Raw genomic sequence first — 19,759 nt, 5'->3', positions numbered from 1 at the left:
CTGGCACATAATAGGGGCCTAATAAATGTTTATTTACTATTAGATTTTTCAGTTAATTTATTTGAAATTGTGGCTATTACTAAAAGGTATAAAAATCTAAGGTCATATATACTGAGAAATATATTCTCTTAGGGTAATTCCAAATGTATTGAGTTGATACAGAAATTTAAAATATGACTATAAATACTTAGTATTCTCTAAGTCTGTTATTCAAAAAGTATAAAATGATCATAATTTCTTCACCTTTTTCAGAGTAGCTAATGTAAAGTGAAATAGTCTGAAATTGGCACATGTGCTTATTATTATTGGACTGGGAGTAACAATACAACATAAATCTTTTATTTGGGATTTACCAGTATTTTGAAATTGAGAAAGTCAAAAAACATGTGCAATGTTTGACACCTGAGGACCTCTCATCTCCAGGAAGGGGCCCTAGTGCAAAGCAGAGTAAGATTGTCCTCCAAGGGATGATTCAGGAGCTCCCTTGAGAAGACAAAGGGTCACTGGCTTATACCTTGGCTCACTTCCTGGCTCTACAAACTTCCTAAAGAAGAAAACAGCCAATAGAATGGCCTTTCTGTCCAGGAACTCCATTTTGTAAAGATGTCCAGACCAGCTAATCTTCATTCCCCTCCTGGTTGTGTTTCTGGCTTTTTAGACTTCAATACCTGCAGTCAAAACTAAAACTTTCAGTTGTATCTGGGACCTCTTCATACCGGAACACCATAGAACCCTGCTACCTGTTCACTGTGGGATATCCCTGCCATTTGCCAGCTCATTTATCCACTTGCTGAGTTCATCCAGGTGCCTCCCTTTCAGTGAGAGGCAGGCCAGCCTTCACTCCCCCTAGGATGTGCTTCTGAATTTATAGACATAAATACCATGCCTCAGTTGCATTCTCACCCAGGAACTTCCTTTCCCCCTCACCCTGCATTAGCCCTGCAGTCCTATGGCTTTGTAAGATAACTCCAGACTAATGTCCTCTTTTTCCTATTGGTGAGTCTTTCTTAGGGCTCCATTTTGGAGAGGGGACCAGTCCATCCAGCCAAGCATCCTTCACCTTATAGCTGTGAATCTAACTTTCTGGATGTTAATGCCAGTTGCATTCTCCCACTGGAACTTCTCTCAGCCACTGTGGTCATATTACCCAGGAACATACTTGAATTTTGAGGACTTCTTATCCTGAAAAATCCTTCCAAACTGGCCCCCTTTTGGTCAGTAGTTGTAAATGCCTCCATTTTCACAAGTGGCCCCCACCTGGTTAACCTGCATTCCCTATCCAGCTATGATTCTGACATTCCAAACCTAAATGCTATCACTCAGCTGCAGTCTCACCCAGGAATTTCTGTCACTTGCTGAGGCTCCCTCATCATGGAATATCCATGTGGACCAATTGCTTTACACCATGGAAGATGACCATACCAGAGGGGGCCCTTTCTCTAGTTTTTGAAATTGTACTCCAACTTCCATTTTGGGGAGAGGCCCAGGTTAGCAAAATCTCTTTCCTCTCAATTTTTGGTAGGGTCTCAGTCCAGCCAACTCTCTTTCCGCTCCATTTTGGTTAGGGTCTCAGTCCAACTAACTCCCCCCTTTCCAGCAGTGCAACAAACATTCTATCAATATGATGCCTTAGTTACATTCTCACCTTGGATCTTCCCTCAGCACCTTGGGCGCAGGCTGGCCAATCTGCTTTCCCCTGACTTTTCAAATTTACCCACCATGGCTCAGCTAGAGTCTCATCTGGGTTTTTCCTTCAGTGCCCAGGACTTCCTCCCTGGGGAACACTCATGTTGCCCTGCTACTTTGCGTAATGAAAGATTACTCCACTATATTGTTGTTTTTCAATTGTTTTCAGTTACGTCCGAGTCTTCATGACCCCATTTGGATTTTTCTTTGGCAAAGCTTACTGGAGTGGTTTGTCATTACCTTCTCCAGCTTATTTTACAGATGAAGAAACTGGGACAGAGTTAAGTGACTTGCCCAGAGTCAAACAGCTCGGAAGTGTTTGAGGCCATATTTGAACTCAGGAAGATGAGTCTTCCTGACTCCGGGGATGACACTCTATCCATTCTGCCACCTAGCTGCCCAAAATACCGGAGTGGTTTGCCACTTCCTTCTCCAGTGGATTAAGTCAAACACAGGTTAAGGACTTGTTCAGGGTCACACAGCTAGTAAATGTCTGAGGGCATATTTGAACCCAGGTCTTTCTGATTGCAGGCCCAATACTCTATCCACTGAGCCACCTAGCTGCCTCCACTGTATGTGACCTTTAAACAGATTTGAGAGGCAGTTTCTGGATAATTTGATCATTTTATTATACCAGGCTATTAATAAAAGAATGGTCATTTGGCCATCTCTCTTAGACGAAAGACAATCATGGGGTGGGCTCACAATTTATATATACCCTTTGAAGCAAGATGGAGCTGCTAATGAGACATCATGTCACCCTTGGACAGAGAAATTATCTTTACTCAGACCACCCTCAGCCTTGTGCTATCTAGACTAAGGGATCTGTCTCTATCCAAGCTTGAGTAAAACACAATAGGCTTCCCCACCTTAAGTTAAATTCCTTGTAAGGTTGGGTAGGGTGTGACCAAGATGGAGAGTTAATGCAGTCTCATTATCAGTAATGTCCTCCAAGTAACTGAACTAAAATGAGGAATTTAGAAGAAGGAGAGAAAACTGAATCTCCCCAAGATATTGGTTATTAATAATCATTTCTCACATGTATTGCCCCCTTCTAAAATTAGAGGTAGCTGAAAGTTCATTTAAAGCCATCTAGGACCAGACTCATATGAAAACTTATACAGGGTGCCATGGTTACACTTAGATCACCAGTTGGAGACAATGCCTCATTGAAATCACCAGATGGCTGAGCAAAAATGAGAAAAACACGGAGGAAAGTGGAGGAGAGAACTAGAAGAGTGGAGGTGTGAACTACAAGAGTGAGACAGTAAGACTAGCCTTTCCAGAAAGAACTCTAGGAAAGGAGATGACCAGCCCACCCACACCCACCCTCCTGGTTACTGGTCCTCGAGGCTCACCCCCTCTTTAAGAGGGCAGCTGTTTGTGATATCTGAACAAAACCATTCTCTTTTTTGGAAATTCAAAAAAAAAAACCTCTGATAGCTTTATTTTTTAAGTTCCAAATTCTCTCTTCCTCCACCCTCTCCCCCATGCATTGAGAAGGCAAGAAGTACCCATTATACATATGAAGCCATGTAAAATGTATTTTCACATTAGCCATGTGAAAAAAAAAAAAGAAAAATCTCATTCTATTGCAACATAATCTGAATAGGAAAATCAGCTAATTCATAGTTTGATATAAAATTTAATGTTGGTTTATAGATCTCAAGCTTTCCAAAACAACCTTGGGTCTTTAAATATCTGGTTGTGGAGACAAGTAATGATTTGAGTGGATTAAAAATGCAACTTCCTATATTAGTTATAAACTGAATTCAGAAGTTATAAATTATTGCCCCTAGATTCTACAACACTATGGTGATGACATACTAAGGAAGATCTGGTGAGTTAAATTGTAGGCTTGAAGATAATGTTATAAAGTGTAGCTCTTTGAAGCCTTTTTAATTTATTTTAATGATTAATTAAAAATCTATTTACATTCTAGAATTTTGCCAAGAATATTTTTGCAATTCTTCAATCTGTAAAAGCCAGGGAGGAAGGACGTGCACCTGAGCAGAGGCCTGCACCTAATACGGCACCTGTGGTAAGAACTTTTCTGTGCTTATTGACTCAGTAGTTTTAAATTTCATATTAATAAAAAGACACATTTCAGAGAGTAATATAAAATATTAATTTAAATGGTCAACTGCTTTTGTTTTAATTCAATTTTATCTTGGATAATGATATGCATGATTATCTTAAAATACATTGAAAATTCAATTGTAATATTGTCTTTGTAATAATGGAGAGTAACCATTTCTTTTGCACTTTTATTAGCACTAATATTTAAAGGTAAAACAATTTTTCTGATGCTTGGGAAAGTCTTTTCCCTGATTATTGATTTTTATTAGTAGCATTATCAATTGGTTTATGTTTTTCAGGAATTAAAATTTTTTTTCCTATGGTTATGGGTAGGAAGCAAAAGTCATAATTAAGAGCATTTCAGTATTTTAACAAAGACACTATGAATCTGTGTGTATTTTTCTAGACATTAGAATTATTTGGAATGTTAATGTTTACTGTAGATTAAATGTTTTGCATATGGAGTAGCTGAGTTGTCGAAGAGCGTTTCATTTGGCCCAGTGGTTGCATAACACTAGTACATAAAGTTGCTAGCATAGTTGAGAAAAGTAACAGTTATATATTTAAATGTTTAAAATTCCACATGTGGCATATATAAATTGATTTGGTAGAAAATATCTAGGTATTTCAGTTAGATATATTGGCAATCCTGTTTTGTAAGGTTAGCCATAGAAGCAATCTTAGGAATATTTTTTCAAATATACTTTTAAAAAATTATAACTGAGGCAAAGTCATCTTTTTAAAAATTATGTATAAAAATAATTTTTTGCTCTTTTAACCTGGTAGTTTCCCCCTATACAGGTTAAAATTTTTCATTTAATTCTGCTTTTGAGCAGGACATGTGATTTTGAGCAAGAAACAATTTATTAGAGCTTTGTAATACAAATTACTAAAAATTCTTGATAGTCAAGTCAGATAATGAACAGTGTAATTAATTTGACTAATGAAATCACTGGGAAGAGAATTGTTGAATGGGTATAGGAAAATTGAATTTGTTTGAAAGTGGAAGGAGAATGTTAATATTGTTTATTATAAGATTCCTTGAATCTGTATAGTTCTTTGAAAAAATTTAAAGCCTTATCATTCCTTTCTCCTTTTGTAACTGAGTCAGTCAGCTAGCATTTATTAAGAAGCTACTATGTGCCAGCCTAAGTGTTTGGGATACAAAGAAAAGCAACCAGTTAAGTTATTTCAGTATAAAAATGAGCAGTTTTCACAAGTATCTCATATTAAACTAAGACATAATGAAAGACTCTGCCAACATTTTTATTACTTCACTTAGTCAAGGTACATTCGACATGTTTGTAGTATTTGTTGGGTTTTTTTTCCTCCCAGTAGTGTTCAGTACTTGGTACTCGTGTGAACAGATAGTAGTAGTTTTCAACAGTTTTGAGAATGTGCAGTCTCAATCTGTGGGAACAAGTAGTACTCTACCTTCTGTTTTGATCATGGTTATAAGGGGTTACCTCCATGCTAATAAGCAAGTTGTGATAGTTAAACAGTTCTTTTTGCTCTGCGATATTATTTGCTTTAAAAAATATGGCTAATTGTACCTTTCTTTCAAGGATCCCACATTGCGGAATAAGCCACCTATTCCAGCTGCCTACAACAGATATGATCAGGAAAGATTCAAAGGAAAAGAAGGTCAGTATCCAGTTGTTACTTTTCTATATTATTTTTGTACACATCTTGACTGGTTGGTGATATTCTTAACCACAGATTATCAATATCTTACTGAAAAGTTGATTTTAAAAAGAAATTTGGAATCAGATGATATGGGTTCAAATACACTTTTTGCCAGTGTGCCCTTTTTTGGCCCTCATTTCTTCCTGAGTAAAATGAGATGATGGGACTAGATATAGATAATCTCTTAGGTTAGGTTCCTTCCAATCTCTTAGGTTAGGTAAACCTATGGTCCTATAATTTCCCAGTTTTAAAATAAAATGTACTCTGGATATAGAGCAGTTAATTGCAGTGAAGAAGAATTCCTGTTTCCATGGAAGATTTGGAATATTCGGTACCGCTGCTCTGAGCAATTTCTAAGAAATTTTGGTCTTTTTAAAACTATTGATTTTGCAACTCTCACTAGATAAAGTAGTGCCACGGTAAATGGTCATTTAAAGCAGCAATAATTAATGTATGCTTAGTTTCTTTACCAAAGGAGTGTAATTTTGAGAGGTAGAAGTGCACACCACCCCACCCCATCCCACCCCATTTTTATAGATGCAGAAATTAAGGCCCATATAGGAGAAAGCAAGTTGCCCAAGGTTACACAGGCAAGAAGCTATATGAACTATTTTAAACAAGGTTTTTTGTTTTATATCTTTCCATACTGCCTCTCAAACTGCAGAAGTAAAATTGTGTTTATCATTGATGTTGCTATATGGTAATTTGGTTAGTTTATTTCATTTAGACTTGGTTTACTGTATCTGAAGCATAAATCAAATGCTGAAAATAATTAATGACTATATATATTATCTTTGAAAAAGAAAACCACTCCATTTAAGTTCAAAAGATTCTTTTATACTTTACTCACTTATTCTTTGCAATTGAACCAAAGAATGTTATAGCAAGAGGGAATGTTAGAGTCAGTCTTTTTTTCTTCCTTCCATTTTATAGATGAGGAAACTAAAGCCTGGAAAGATTAAATTATGTGTCATAGTACATAGTATATTTGGTATCAGAGGATCTGGATTTGAACCTCTGTTATTTAAAATTTAAGTACCGGGATATGTAATAATAATAGTAATAATAAACTAGCATATATGGCACCTGCTATGTACCTGGCACTTTGCTAAGTGCTTTATAGTTATTATCACAGTGACCCTCTAGCATGGGTGCTGTTATTATCACCCCCATTTCACAGTTGAGGAAACTGAAGTAGATACGGATTAAGTGACTTATTCAGGGTCATACTGCTGGTAGTCTGAAGTTGAACTTAAACTTTCTGATTGTAGGCTCAGCACTTTTTCTACTGCATCACCCCGCTGCCTTCTGTGTGAAGGATCTGTGATTTTTGTTAGTGTAAGGAATGACTAGCTTAGTAATTTATGCTACTGATGGCTAATAACAACTTGTTTAGGACTTGAGTTAATTTCTAGAGAGTTACTGGTGGTAAATAGAGTTTTCCTGCGGTCACACATGTGGTAAATGTTATTGGTGCCATTTGCAGCTCGAGCTGGATGGGACCTCAGAGGCCTTCTGGTCCAATTTTATGATTTATCCAAGTTGTCAATAGAATTTGGACTAGTACCTCAGTGTCCTCAATGCTTTTTCCATTGTGTCAGATATGACAAAAATGATTTTTGTACAGTTATTTTAATAAGAATATATTTTGGAACCAATTTCATTTTAGTTAGTGAGTGAAAACAACTTAGTTGAGTTTCTCAATTGTCTTAATTGAAAAAGCTTATTTGAAGCATAATATTTTAGAGCAAAATTCTAGTGGGTAGTAGAGCATCATATAATTGTCTTTTGTTTGTATATTTCATTGTATCTGTTTTATCATATCAGTATGTATATTCTCTCCATCACTTGCAGAACACAATCTATTCAGGCCTTCTCATTCCATACAACTTTTCTATATGTCTCCCCAAAACCTTCATAAAGGAGAAACTACCTGTTGTGTTGGAAGCCTTCCTTTTTTGGTATGACATTCCCTGGGTTCTAGTGCAGTTCTTAGGTTGTTTGTCACTTAGATTTGCTTAGATCTTTTTCTTGTGAAATGATCACCTCTTTTCTGATTGAATCCCAACTCTGCCACTTAATATCTAGTTTGTTAAACTTAGACTAAGACCCCAGAGTTGTTTCTGTTTGGAGAAGTATTTTATATTGTTGTTAACAGTTGGCTATTCTTTTTTGTTCATTCACCACTTGCCCCTTGGTTCTTATTCTTATATAGTTGGTTTAAATACTTTCATAATTTAAATATAAGGTCCTTATCAGAGATATTTTCATATTCTTTTTGGAGACCTGGAGACTTAAGTTATCCCAGAGTATCCTGTCTTCAAGCTTGGTTGCTTTGGCTAGTGTAGAAGTTATATATTCTTTTAATGTTTCTTCTTTTTGCTTCTCTTATGCCAAATTTTTCTCTTCTTCAGTAGTGTAGTGTTCATTTTTTAGGGATTTCTCTGTTGAACCATTCTGAAGTTTCTAATGTTCCATGTTATTTTAGACTGAACCTGACATAGACCAGTACTGTGGTGGGACACTTCTAAGTCATTCAAAAAATAATGAAAGAAGCAATAGAAGAAGCAGAGCATATTTAACAAGTATATCCATTGAGAATAATGGAGTTAATTCAGCTTAGTTAATCTCACCTGCCTTTGAATTGTATCTTTTGGCTATTTTGTACTTAAGGGGACAAGGACAGCTAGGTGGTGCAGTAGATGGAGTGCTGGGTCTGGAAGTCAGGAAGACCTGAGTTCAAATGTGGCCTCAGAACCTTCCTAGCTGTGTGACCCTTGACAAGTCACTAACTTAACCTCTGTTTGCCTTGGTGTCCTCTTCTGAAAAACGAGAATGATAATAGCACCTACCTTTCAGGGTTGTTGTGAAATAGTAATGCAAAGTGCTTAGCACTGGCACATATTAAGTACCATATAAATGTTAGTTATTATTAATAATGTGAGCTTTTAGTTTACTGAGCCAGTCAAGTCTCAGGAATGGTTTCAGTACTGAAAGGAAAAACTAGCCCAACCTCTGTAGAGTTTGGGGATTAGGATATTAATCCCACCATATATGCTTTCTGGAGAGTTCATGAATTCTGCCATTAATTAGGCATTGTTTCAGTTTCTTCATATGAGAGCTTTGTTTTCTTTTTGAGGTTTTGAGCATTCTTCTTTCAAATCATAGGATCCTTTCTATTGATTTATCTGTATTGTACTGGGCATTTATTTTGATTTTCTTTTTTGATACCTTTGTTGTTTTCTTCTCTTTTGTTGATAATCCTCCATCACTCACTTGCTGGCCCCTCCCCTTTTGCTGCTGGGTAGAATGCTTCAGCCTCTTCATGTTGAGATGTAGGGTTTATTAACTTGGATCCATTCCTGGGATTGGGCTGGCAAAGAGGTTTAGGACTGACATCAGACGAATGTTAGTCACCTCTTACATACACCTAGAGTGACCTTTGTATGTATTAGAGTTTTTGCTGTTTTAATAATGGCAAAACATTTAACCAGTTGGTTAAAAAAAAATTGTACTACTATTCATTGGCTACATGACATTCTAATTATTGATCTTGTTTGTGAAGTGCAGAAGATTTAACTAGAAATCCTTTGTCTTTACAGAAACGGAAGGCTTCAAAATTGATACAATGGGCACCTACCATGGAATGACTCTAAAGTCTGTAACGGTTAGTAAACATTTCTTTATTATTCACTTAGGCTTTGGTTTAAGTAACCAATGGTGTGGTTCCTTTTGCCGCAGGAGATTGTGTCAGTAGCACGTATTTTTAAAAATTAATATTTCAAGTACTTTATGTTTCAAATATATCATTAAAACTAGTTGTAATTGACATGTTGTATCTTTAAGTTGAGTAGTGCCAACTTTTGAAGATTTGAAGATAGAATAAGAGACTAACTTGAGTTCTGTACCTTGCCTTTTCGCTCTTTGCAAAACTGGGTTGTGTGTGCTCAAATAAATGCTGTTTAGAGCTCGAGCTAAATAGAACAGATGCTAGTAGATGGGACATCATTAAGGATTTTGTCATCTGTAGACCAACATAAGTCTGATGAATAGACACAGTAAATATTCTCTTATATCTGGGTATATACTTCTTTTTCTCCCTCCCTAATTCAACGAAAATATTTCCTAAAATATAAATGCAATCACCTTAATTCCTGCTGACTTGAACTTCTTATTTGTTACTAACTATTTTTGAGTGATGGCATTATTTTAAATAGACTTATGGTTTATTTAAAAGTCATAATTTATAAACCTAAATTTGAGGAAGTTGTTTTTTTAACTTTTTTTTGCCTTTTTCAAGTTAATTAGGAAGACTTTGATGGTTAGTGGTGATACTAAAAATGCTTTATTTGAAAGGACCATAGCATGTAGCATAACATATACATATGCTATGTTTTTTAAACATAAAAATAATTTTTCTAATTATTTGAAAGAATTTAAACAGACACCTGATGTTTTTCACAGTGGCTCTTCTTAAAGGAAGCCTGTTCTCATTTTATTTTAAATAAGCATCAGCAAATTACTGTAGTAAACTCAAGAGATTCAGGACTACTATATACTTTCCATTTCAAGAGGAAATTGAATTATCATTTCCTTCCTATCACTTCTCCTTCTTATATTTCACTTATTGGAAAAATCCTGAGACTCTCACAGCATGAAAGTCCTTTTGGAACTAGAGTCACTGCTCAAGTTTACCAACTAATTGATAATTGGGTGGACTGTCCATTAGTTTGGTTTACTTAGTTGAAAAAGGGTATTACTATGTGATTTATGAATCTCAGGGACATACTCGTGAAGGACATACTATCTTGTGTCACATGCAGCTTTTGAACCAGATGTTTTTTGTTTTGTTTTGTTTTGTGTTTTTTTGCTCTGATAACATGTGGCTGTTTTTAGAGTAGCCACCATTCATATTGTACATATATTTCAGAACATTAGCCTGATTTCAATAGTAGTCTGACAGGTGTGAAAGTGATGCATCATGTATGTAATTTTTCAGAAAGTCCAATGAAATTTCAAAAAATATAGTCTACTTTCCATTCTTTTTCCATTCACCAAAACATTTATTAAGTGTCTGTTAAATACAGTGCACTGTACTAGATGTGAGAAATAGAACAATAAAAATGGTAATCTGTGCCCTCAAAGAAAGTCTGTTCTCTGTGGATTTAATATGCACCTGATACAAGGTAATTTGAAGAGGAGAGTGAATACTAATAGCTAAAGGACTCAGGGAAGATTTTACAGAGGAGATAGGAACTGAGTTGAGCTTTGAAGGAAGGTAAGTGTTTGGAAGGGCAAAGATGTAGAAAGTGTGAATTCTAGGCCCTCCCATTTTTCCTATTTTTAAGGTCAAGCACAATTCCTTCAACATTTTTCATAGAATGATTAAAATGTAATCCTAGAACATGAATTGTAATCTAGACAAAAGGTTTCAAACTTTGGGCCCAGGTGGCCTGTAAAACTCCTGAGTGTAAATGAATAATGAACTAGATTAAATTGTAATTGGGAAATGTTTAACAAAATAATAAAAAACACAATACAACATAAATAATTTTAACTTGTAGTTTCTCAAGTTTAGATGTGGACTCCAGGGCTCCATTTCTGAGTTCACTGATCTAGACAGTGCATTTATTATATAAACCATGTACTTTGCATACTTAGGATACATTTTTGATGTAAAAAGTTTACCTTTGCTTAGAATGACTGATCATGCCAATAAAAATGAAAATTTAACTCTTTGTTTTACATGTTCTGTTCCTCTGATAGCAGCAGAATAGCAATTGGCAAAAACTATTTTAGTAGGTGTTATTGTTGCTGGTGCTGCTGTTGCTGCTTTTGTTTGGGTGGGACAGAGGATTCTGGCATCCTATTCAAAATGTGGAAAAGGACAGAAAAATAACTAAGTGATTTTTTTTTTTTTATTTAGAGATGACCCAGAGGGAAGTAAGTGTTCTTGGTTCTTGTACTTAGATGGTAGATTTATCATCATTATCATTAACAAATTTTTATCAGGTTCCTACTGTGTGCTGGATATTGGAGATAACAGTGGTTGTAGGGGACAGTCAATGTCTGTGTGCCACTTAGAAAATAAGAAACCTGAGGACTGAGTCATAAGATAATAAGATCATTGATATAAAGGTTATATAGTTCAACCCCCTCATTTTTACAGTGAGAAAACAGGTCTAGAGAAGCTTAGTGACTTACCCAGAGTAACACAAAGAGTAACACAAGAGGAGGAAATAGATTTAACAACAGACAGAAAGAGTAGCCTCAGAGGTAGAAGTAGATCCAGGCCAAAAACCCTACAAAGTCCTAAGACATCCAGGTAATTGTTCCCTGATTTTCTTTTGGTAATTTGGATTTGAATTATTTAGATATTTGTTCTTGACCTCCCATGCCAAAAAAAAAACCCGTTGTGTAGATGTTTTATTCTTTTGGAATGGCAGACAGATTCTAAGAGCTCTTAAGTCATTTAAAAGGGTAAATTAAATCTAAATAAACATTTTGGTTTTGCAGTAATTTATATGCTTTAACAATAATGGCTCAAAAATTTTTGTTTCATAAGTTTAGTAACATTTTTAAAGTTACTTAGAAGGAAACCAAATTGAAATATAAGATAAAAGGAAATGTAGTAAACCTACATTTACTGTACTGTCTTTGAAGTAGATTACTTGTTGAATTATACATGCAGAACTGAATTCTAAGACAATAGCATTGCTGAAGCCAGAAAACATGAAGTATTTTGCTCTCACCACAGTTTGATGAGATTTTAAAGGTCATCACAAACAAGCTGTCAGCCAACTTATATAGGAATAATGAAGTCACCCATGACTTGCATATACAATATTTATAACCTTTATATAACTATTTCATTGTCTCTCATGACAGAAGGTAAGCAGTGAAGTGCACATTTGGGTTTTAATAGAATTTAAATGAGGCCTCACATGAAGAAACCTTTTATTAGGTGATCTTAAATTTATTGGTGATGATTTTTCCATTTCAAATCACTACAATCAAAATATGAACTATTACCTTATTTCCTAAATTTCCATTGTCTTAGATTCATTGTCTTTTGTTTCTTTCTGTTTTGTAAAGTCTACTTTAAGGCTTAGGTATTTCATTTTTAATGATAATATTTTTTCAAAGATAGCTTATTAGCCTCTTGAAAACTGAGAAGAAAAAGGGATCTGAAGAGGCAGAGGTGAATCCTGGCCTGTGTCTGAAGGTGGGATGGTGGAAGAATGTTAAAGACAAGTGAAGAAGGATCACTTTGAAGCTAAGAAAAAAATTCTTGAAGTTCTTGAAGGCTTTCTGAAGAGAAGGGATCTGGGTGCTCAGTGGAGGAATGTCTCCAGGGAATAATAAAGCCATTTTCCAGTTGTGCTGGGTGAGCAATCATCCAGTAAAAGGCAGTGGAATAAGAGAAGAGTAGTGATAGTTGAATACCTCTCACTGATGAGGAGATAGTTGGGCAGCTGTTTTTCAGGTTTATAGCAATAATAAAAAAATCTACTTTCTTCCTGGAAGAAAACATCCTGAGATTTGTCAAAACAATTGTCTTCTGCTTATTTGTAGTGATTATTGCTGGCACAAATGATGCTCTTTGAAGGAACTGAGAGCGCAGTTCCAAAGATCGTGAAATCTTGAGCAAGCAACTGCAGACCTTGCAGGCATAGGTGATATTTTCATTATGCCTATTTAAGGCATGAGATTTAGAAAAGAAAGAGGGAGTGAGGAAATAAAAAGCTAAAGAAGAAAATGTCTGAGAATTGGATATAAATTTCTGGACTAAAACTTAAAACAGGACAAGAGATGAATAATATCTTACCGGGGTTGGTGGAAATAATTTCCCTAACTTCTTATAAATCCAGTCAGAAGACCATAAAATCAGAAAGGAATAGGGAAGGAGAAAACTACCTATTTACATTGACTAAACTATATATGATATAGAGTAACTGCAAAATGGTGGTGGGGAGTTGCAGTTGACAGCTTTCCTGGAAGTTTACTGTAAGCACAATCCAAGAAAATAAAATCCTATAAAGGGAAAGAAATTTGATCTTTATATAGATATCACTTTGATTTGATGAGCTGAATATGACTAGAATATAATTCTTGTAAGAATTACCTTACCAAAAAAAATACTATAGGCAACATTATTTATAAGGAGCAAACCCTTTATGCATAAGTGATCTTCCCATGGTTGCATAGCCCACAAGTGCCAAAGGTAGGATTTCAACCCATGTTTTCCTGGGTTCAGAGTCCATTGTTTTATCATTTACCACCATAGTAGTGTTGTCTTCTAAATAACTTTACCCTTTATGCAGCACATCATGTCTTAGGTAGAAAGGACATATACAGAGATAAAGGGTGGAAATTTTGTTTAAAAAGCTGGGTGTCATTGGGTGTGGTTTGGCACAACTGTTGTGATCAATTTAAACAGACATCAGTTGGAGAAGAATAAGGATCAGCAAGCTGTATTGGTGGCCCAGCTGAGGTTTGATGGTATGCATTTGTAGTGGAGCCAGTTGACTTAATTTCATGATTTTCTGTTCCAGCTCTTAGAAGCCTGGGAGCAGGTGTAGAGAAAGTGAGTGGCAACCATTTTCAAAAGGTCAGAGATTTGAAAGACAAGCAAGTGAGATCTTAGGTTCTGAGGTTTTAGCAAAATTACCATTAAAATAACTAATCATGGAGTCCAGGCTGGGTTGGAAGAACAAGTAAATAGATATAATCGTTTATAAACATCTCATTTGACCTTCATTGTCTTCTTATTATTCCATTTTTACATATGAGGAAAATGAGGCAGACAGAAGTTAAGTGATTTGCCCAGGATTACAAAGCTCTAGTCAGTGTCTGTGACCAGATTGGAACTCCAGGTCCAGTGCCACCTAAGGTCCTGGAGTAATAAGATGGTATCCAGGGATGTAAGGTTGAAATGTGCCTGAATAGCAGATTCACTATGACTGAGGGAGGAGTGGTAGAGGAAGAAGATAAAAGATTGTGTACAGGAGGAAATGTCCCAATATGATATATGAGAGCTAGAATAGTTTTGAGATGTAATGAGGTATATTTAATCATTATACTGGAAGCCAGTTTTTATAATTTTGTTTATGTTGTATATATCATGTCTTGAGAATAAAACATTTGAAATGATATTTTAATGTGGAATCATGGCCTTGTTTTTAACTTAAAATCTTTCAGATATTTTATCAAAATTATAATTTCAAAATTGTACATACATTCTAAGAATATTTAAAATGAGCATATAAAGAATAAATTGTTTTACCCAGGTCAGACTTTTAAATTTTCTTTAATAATACCACATTTTAGAATAAAATATTATTTATAATACTACATGTAGACCTACATCTACTATACTCTTGAGATTTAGTATTAAAACTGTTGGAGAAAGAAGATATTTTGAGGAAATGCTTAAAGAAACTTGGGAGATTGGAGAAGAGCTTGTACAGTTTTAATAATCTCAGGGTAAAATGCTTTTAGAAAATCTAACATTAAACTTAAAACTTGAACAAATCTTATATTTTAATTTAATTTGCTAAAATATTTTAATTTTTTTCACTTAGTGCAAAAATTAATTTAGGTTTTTGGATTATGCTGTTCTATAGCTTTCTGTCTATTAACTCATACCCTCACGAATACAGCTTTTTAACTAAAAACAAATCTTACTTTAAAACTTACACATAACTTATAATTCCAAATGCTTCACAGCAACCATTGTAACCATTATAAGTAATTTATCAGATACGTAACCAAATTTTTCTTAGCTGTAAATAGCATATCCTAAAGAGAAAATTTTAATTTGTTATAAATTTTAGTTTTATATTCTCTGAATTAGGATTAAATTATTTACAGTTGATAGTTTTTTTAAAAAAACTGTCACTGATGTCATTCCTTTTCTTGTTGATTTAGAAGAGGTATATTTTGTGATATCCAAGATTTTAGTGAAATGTTTTAAAACTATTCATTTTCTTTTAGTCTTGCCTTTTAGGTTTTTAGATGACATTCTGTTATTTTTGTCAGTGTTAGTTGGATTATCTAGTGGTCTTTTTTTTCTGGTTTAATGTTTAATTCTAAGTTTTGGTTTCTTTTTCAGGTCTTTTTCTTGATGGCTGTTTCTTTTAGTGTTGTTCTTCCTCTTGTCTTTCCTGCTTCTCATGTTCCTCTGTGAGTGTTGACTGTTCCCTCATTTATTTAAAAAAAAAATCTGTGTTTGAAGTTCTATTTGCTTTTGGTCTGGCCATATCTTACTGTTTTAGCATAAATATTAAGTATGTGTTTCAGAGTTTAGCATAGTGCTTTGCTTCAAAGTAGGTGAAGATGTCATCTCACATTCTTGAGGGACATATATTTTTTGGGATTTACTTTTTATTTTAAAAAGAGACAAAAGTTAAAGCAGTTAGTAGGTGGGAATTTGTCTTTTAACACTCAAGCTTTCCAGTAGTCTAATTGGAGTTAATAAACAGTTATCTTCTCTTCTTTGCAGCATAGTCTTTCCAGCCTTATAGGCTATTAAAATTAATTTAAATAAAATTTAACATTTAAATCATCATTTCACTCTGGAACACTTGATTAATGCCTTTTTACATCTACCCTTCTACAAATAGTGAAGTCTGGATCCTAATAAGCTCTCATCATTTATTTTCTCAAACTTTACACTTTTAAATATAGATAGGGACCTTATTCTCTCTAAAAATCTGCATTGAGAAAGTTATGCTCATTGATTCAGGTAACTCTAATCTACATATATTCCTGTTAACTTTTCCAGATATTCAACTGTACTGTCATCCCAGATGAAAATAATAATCTAATTGTTGATTAATAAGCTTTTCTACATGAGAAAACCTTGATTCCATTTATTCAAAAGTTTTCTTTTATTACTTTCAATACCCTATAGCTTATTAAGCCTTAAGTGTCCTTGACATAAGAATCAAACTTTTCAAAAAAGTTAATTGTTTCATGACAATTTCATGATGATGCCTTATAAATAAAGTTTTGTAGGCATGGGTGGGGGGAGTGGGCAGAAAGGAAAATTAACAAAAAATGAAAAAGTTTAAAAAAGATTTGTTAACATTTTCAAATCATATTAAATTAAAAAATAATATAAAATAATTAGAAAATAATTTTATTCATCCTGAATAAGCTTAATTTAAGATATCAGTGGATTGATTTCTTCACTCATTTAACATGTTTACCATGTGTAATGCAGTGTGCTGAACACTTGGAGAAAGATAGAAGTATAAATAAGATTTGATTCCTGTTTTAAGGATCCTATAAGCTAATAGGAGATGATTAGACATTTCCCATATAAATATAATATAAATAGAATATGATCAATGTATAAAATTAAAACAGAGGTAATCAGACAAATTTAATTTTTTAAAAAGCTAAGAGGTAATTTGGAGGAGGAATCACTTGATCAGGAAAGGCTTCACAGAGTGGCATCTGAGTGATACCTTAAAAGTGTCTTTTGTAATATACCTTAAAATTTAAGGTAATAAAATACTTTAAAAATTGTCTTGATAGGATGTTGACATCTGGAGAATTATAGATGGAAGGCTTTACAGAAATAAAGAATAACCTTATCAAAGGCACAGAAATTGGAGAATGCAAGATATGTGGATGGGTTGAGCAGTTTGTCTAAAGCATAGAGTAATTTAGGAAGAGTAGTTTTGAGATAAGGGTGGTGTCAGATTTTGGAGAGCCTTGAGTACTACTAGGCTGAAGGATTTTGAACTTTATTTTCTAGATACTGTGGGACCATTAAAGGTTTTAATTAGAGGAGTGATGTGATTCGACCTATTTCTCAAGAGGAGATGAATCAAAAAAGTGATGTATAGCATCTTTGGAGGAGGAAAAAGGATAGGAAATGTCATGTATTACACTAGTCTGTGAGAAAAAAAATATAAAACAATAGATATACTTTTGAGCTGTTTTCATAAATAAGCAACCTTTTACAATTTTTGTTAAGATTGTGGTTTTTCCTGAAAGGATTCAAATATCATGACTTTTATTTGTATAGATTTAGATGAAAGATATAGGAATATAAAGCCCATGAAGTAGTAAAATTTCCTAAAGTAAATTTCTGGTTTAAGTATGACTTGGACTGGGATTTTTCTAAATTGATCAGGATTGACCCTGAACTTTTGTATTCAGAGAATCTAGATTTCGAATATCCTTAGACCCTCACTTGACCTCCCTTTTTCCTATAGCTTACCTTTCTTTCATGGGCACATTTTTAAAAAGTTGTTTGTACTCGTTTCTTCTACTTCATACTCTTCTCACATTCAGTTCTCAACCGCTTCAGCTCTGGCTTCCAGCCTCATCATTCAACAGAAACTACCCTTTTCAAAGTTACCATTGATCTCTTTAATTGCCAGTTATGGTCTTTTCATTCTTCTGAACCTTTCTGTAGCATTTGATACCATTAACCACCCCATACTCTAGAATACCATTTCCTTTAGGAGTTTTTGTGATACTCTTCTAACTTGATTTTCCTGCTGTATATATAACTATTCCTTCTCAGTCTCCTTTGCTGGATCATCATCTATGTCATGTTCTTTAACTATGGTTGTTTCCCAAGACTTGCTCCTGGTCATCTTTTCTTTCTATATTTTCTTGCTGAGCCCATTGGTTCCCATGAGTTTTTCATCTCTATGAAAATATCTTCCCAATCTACTTATCCAACTTAGTCTTTCTCCTGTGCTTCAGTCCCATAGCACCAACTATCTATTGTATTCTTCAAACTCAGTGTACTGTAGGCATCTCAAACTCAACATCGCCAAAACATAAGTTTCCCTTCAACCATCTAGACTCGCTCTTCATCCAGACTTCACTTTCTAGGCCCCCAGGTTCTAAACTTCAGAGTCGTGTTCACCTCTTCGCTTCCTTCATCCTATATCTCAGTCATTTGTCAGTTCTTCTACTTCTGAGTATCTTTTGCATTCCTCCCTTTCCATTCTCATGGCTACCACCTTAGTTTATGTTCACATCTTGCCCTGGACTATTGGAATGACCTTTTAATTGTTTAACTTTCTTCAAAGCTCTGTCCTCAACACAGCTGCTAAAAACAATATTCCTAAAGCAAAGGTTAGAGCACATGATTTCCTTACTCAGTAAATTGCAGCATCTCCCTGTTACCTCTGAGATAAATACAAACTCCTCTAGCATTTAGAGCCCTTCACATCCTGGCTCTAAGTTATCTTACTATCTTTTAATACAGTATTCCTCTTCACTCTACATTCCTGCCAACCATCTCCATTTTTATGCCCTTTAATTAGCTATCCCACACACCTAAAATGCATTCAAACTTTTTTTTCCAACTCTTAGAACCCCTAGTTCCCTTCAATCTCAACTCAATTCTACCTCCTGTATGGGTTCTTTTCTTATCCCCCCAGATGCTAGTGCCTCTCACTGCCCCTGTTACTTTATATTTATTTTACATAGATTTTGTACATACTTCTGTGTGCTTCATGTTTCTACTTGAGGTCAAGGACTGTTGTCATTTTGTCTTTGTATCACTGGCACTAAACACAGTGCTTGACACATAAGGGAGGTGTAATAAATGCTTATTGATTAATTTACATTATGGCCATGGTACATATTACTTTCCTGGTTCTGCTTACTTCATTCTGTATTAGTTCATATAAGACTCCCTACATTTCTCTGAATTCCTTAGATTCTTTGTTTCTTCTGGTTCAGTATTGTTGTAACATTAACGCTATCACAGTGTGTTTAAGTATTCTCTATTAGGGAGGCACCCACTTTATTCTCAGTTCTTTGCTACCGCAAAAATGAGTTGCTATGAATATTTTGGTGTATATGCTATCTTGTATACCTAGCAGTGGGATTTCTGGGTTAAAGAATAATGCAATCATAAGATCGTAGATTTAATGCTTGAAGAAGCCTTAGTCCAACTTCCTCATTTCAGAGCTGAGGAAAACTGAGACCCAGAAGGGTTATGCCGCGTGCCCATGATCACACTGGGATTAAATCTTGGGTAGTGTGGCTCAAGGTTAGTGCTTTCCAAATTCTGCTGCTTCAAAATATGTACATCTTGTTCCCTTTGGGGGCATAATTACAAGTTGTGGACCAGTCTGTAACTCCACAAACAACACATTAGAACAACATTTTGTTATGGACTATTTTTACCTTTTGTTTACCAACTTACTGGGTGTGAGGTGAAACCTCAGACTTGTTTTAGTTTGCATTATTAGTTGTAGTTTAGAACAATCTTTTATATAGTTGTTGACAGTTTGTAATTCATCTCTTGAAATCCATTTGCTCATAT

The 19,759-nt window shown here is 34.8% G+C and overlaps 1 protein-coding gene across 1 annotated transcript in view; it reads left to right on the top strand.

Moving 5' to 3' along the window:
- CDC73 (cell division cycle 73) overlaps positions 1–19,759 on the top strand; it is a 137,720-nt gene that overhangs the window by 54,929 nt on the left and 63,032 nt on the right. The window contains exons 8-10 of the mRNA XM_027843430.1: positions 3,629–3,727; positions 5,331–5,409; positions 9,054–9,118. Coding sequence (XP_027699231.1) covers positions 3,629–3,727; positions 5,331–5,409; positions 9,054–9,118 — 243 coding nt within the window. The remainder of the gene's footprint in view (positions 1–3,628; positions 3,728–5,330; positions 5,410–9,053; positions 9,119–19,759) is intronic.

The sequence above is a fragment of the Vombatus ursinus genome, unplaced genomic scaffold, assembly GCF_900497805.2.
Source record: "Vombatus ursinus unplaced genomic scaffold, bare-nosed wombat genome assembly UNPS02014909.1, whole genome shotgun sequence".
Classification (NCBI taxonomy): Eukaryota; Metazoa; Chordata; class Mammalia; order Diprotodontia; family Vombatidae; genus Vombatus; species Vombatus ursinus.
This window is presented reverse-complemented; position numbering and strand designations above follow the sequence as displayed.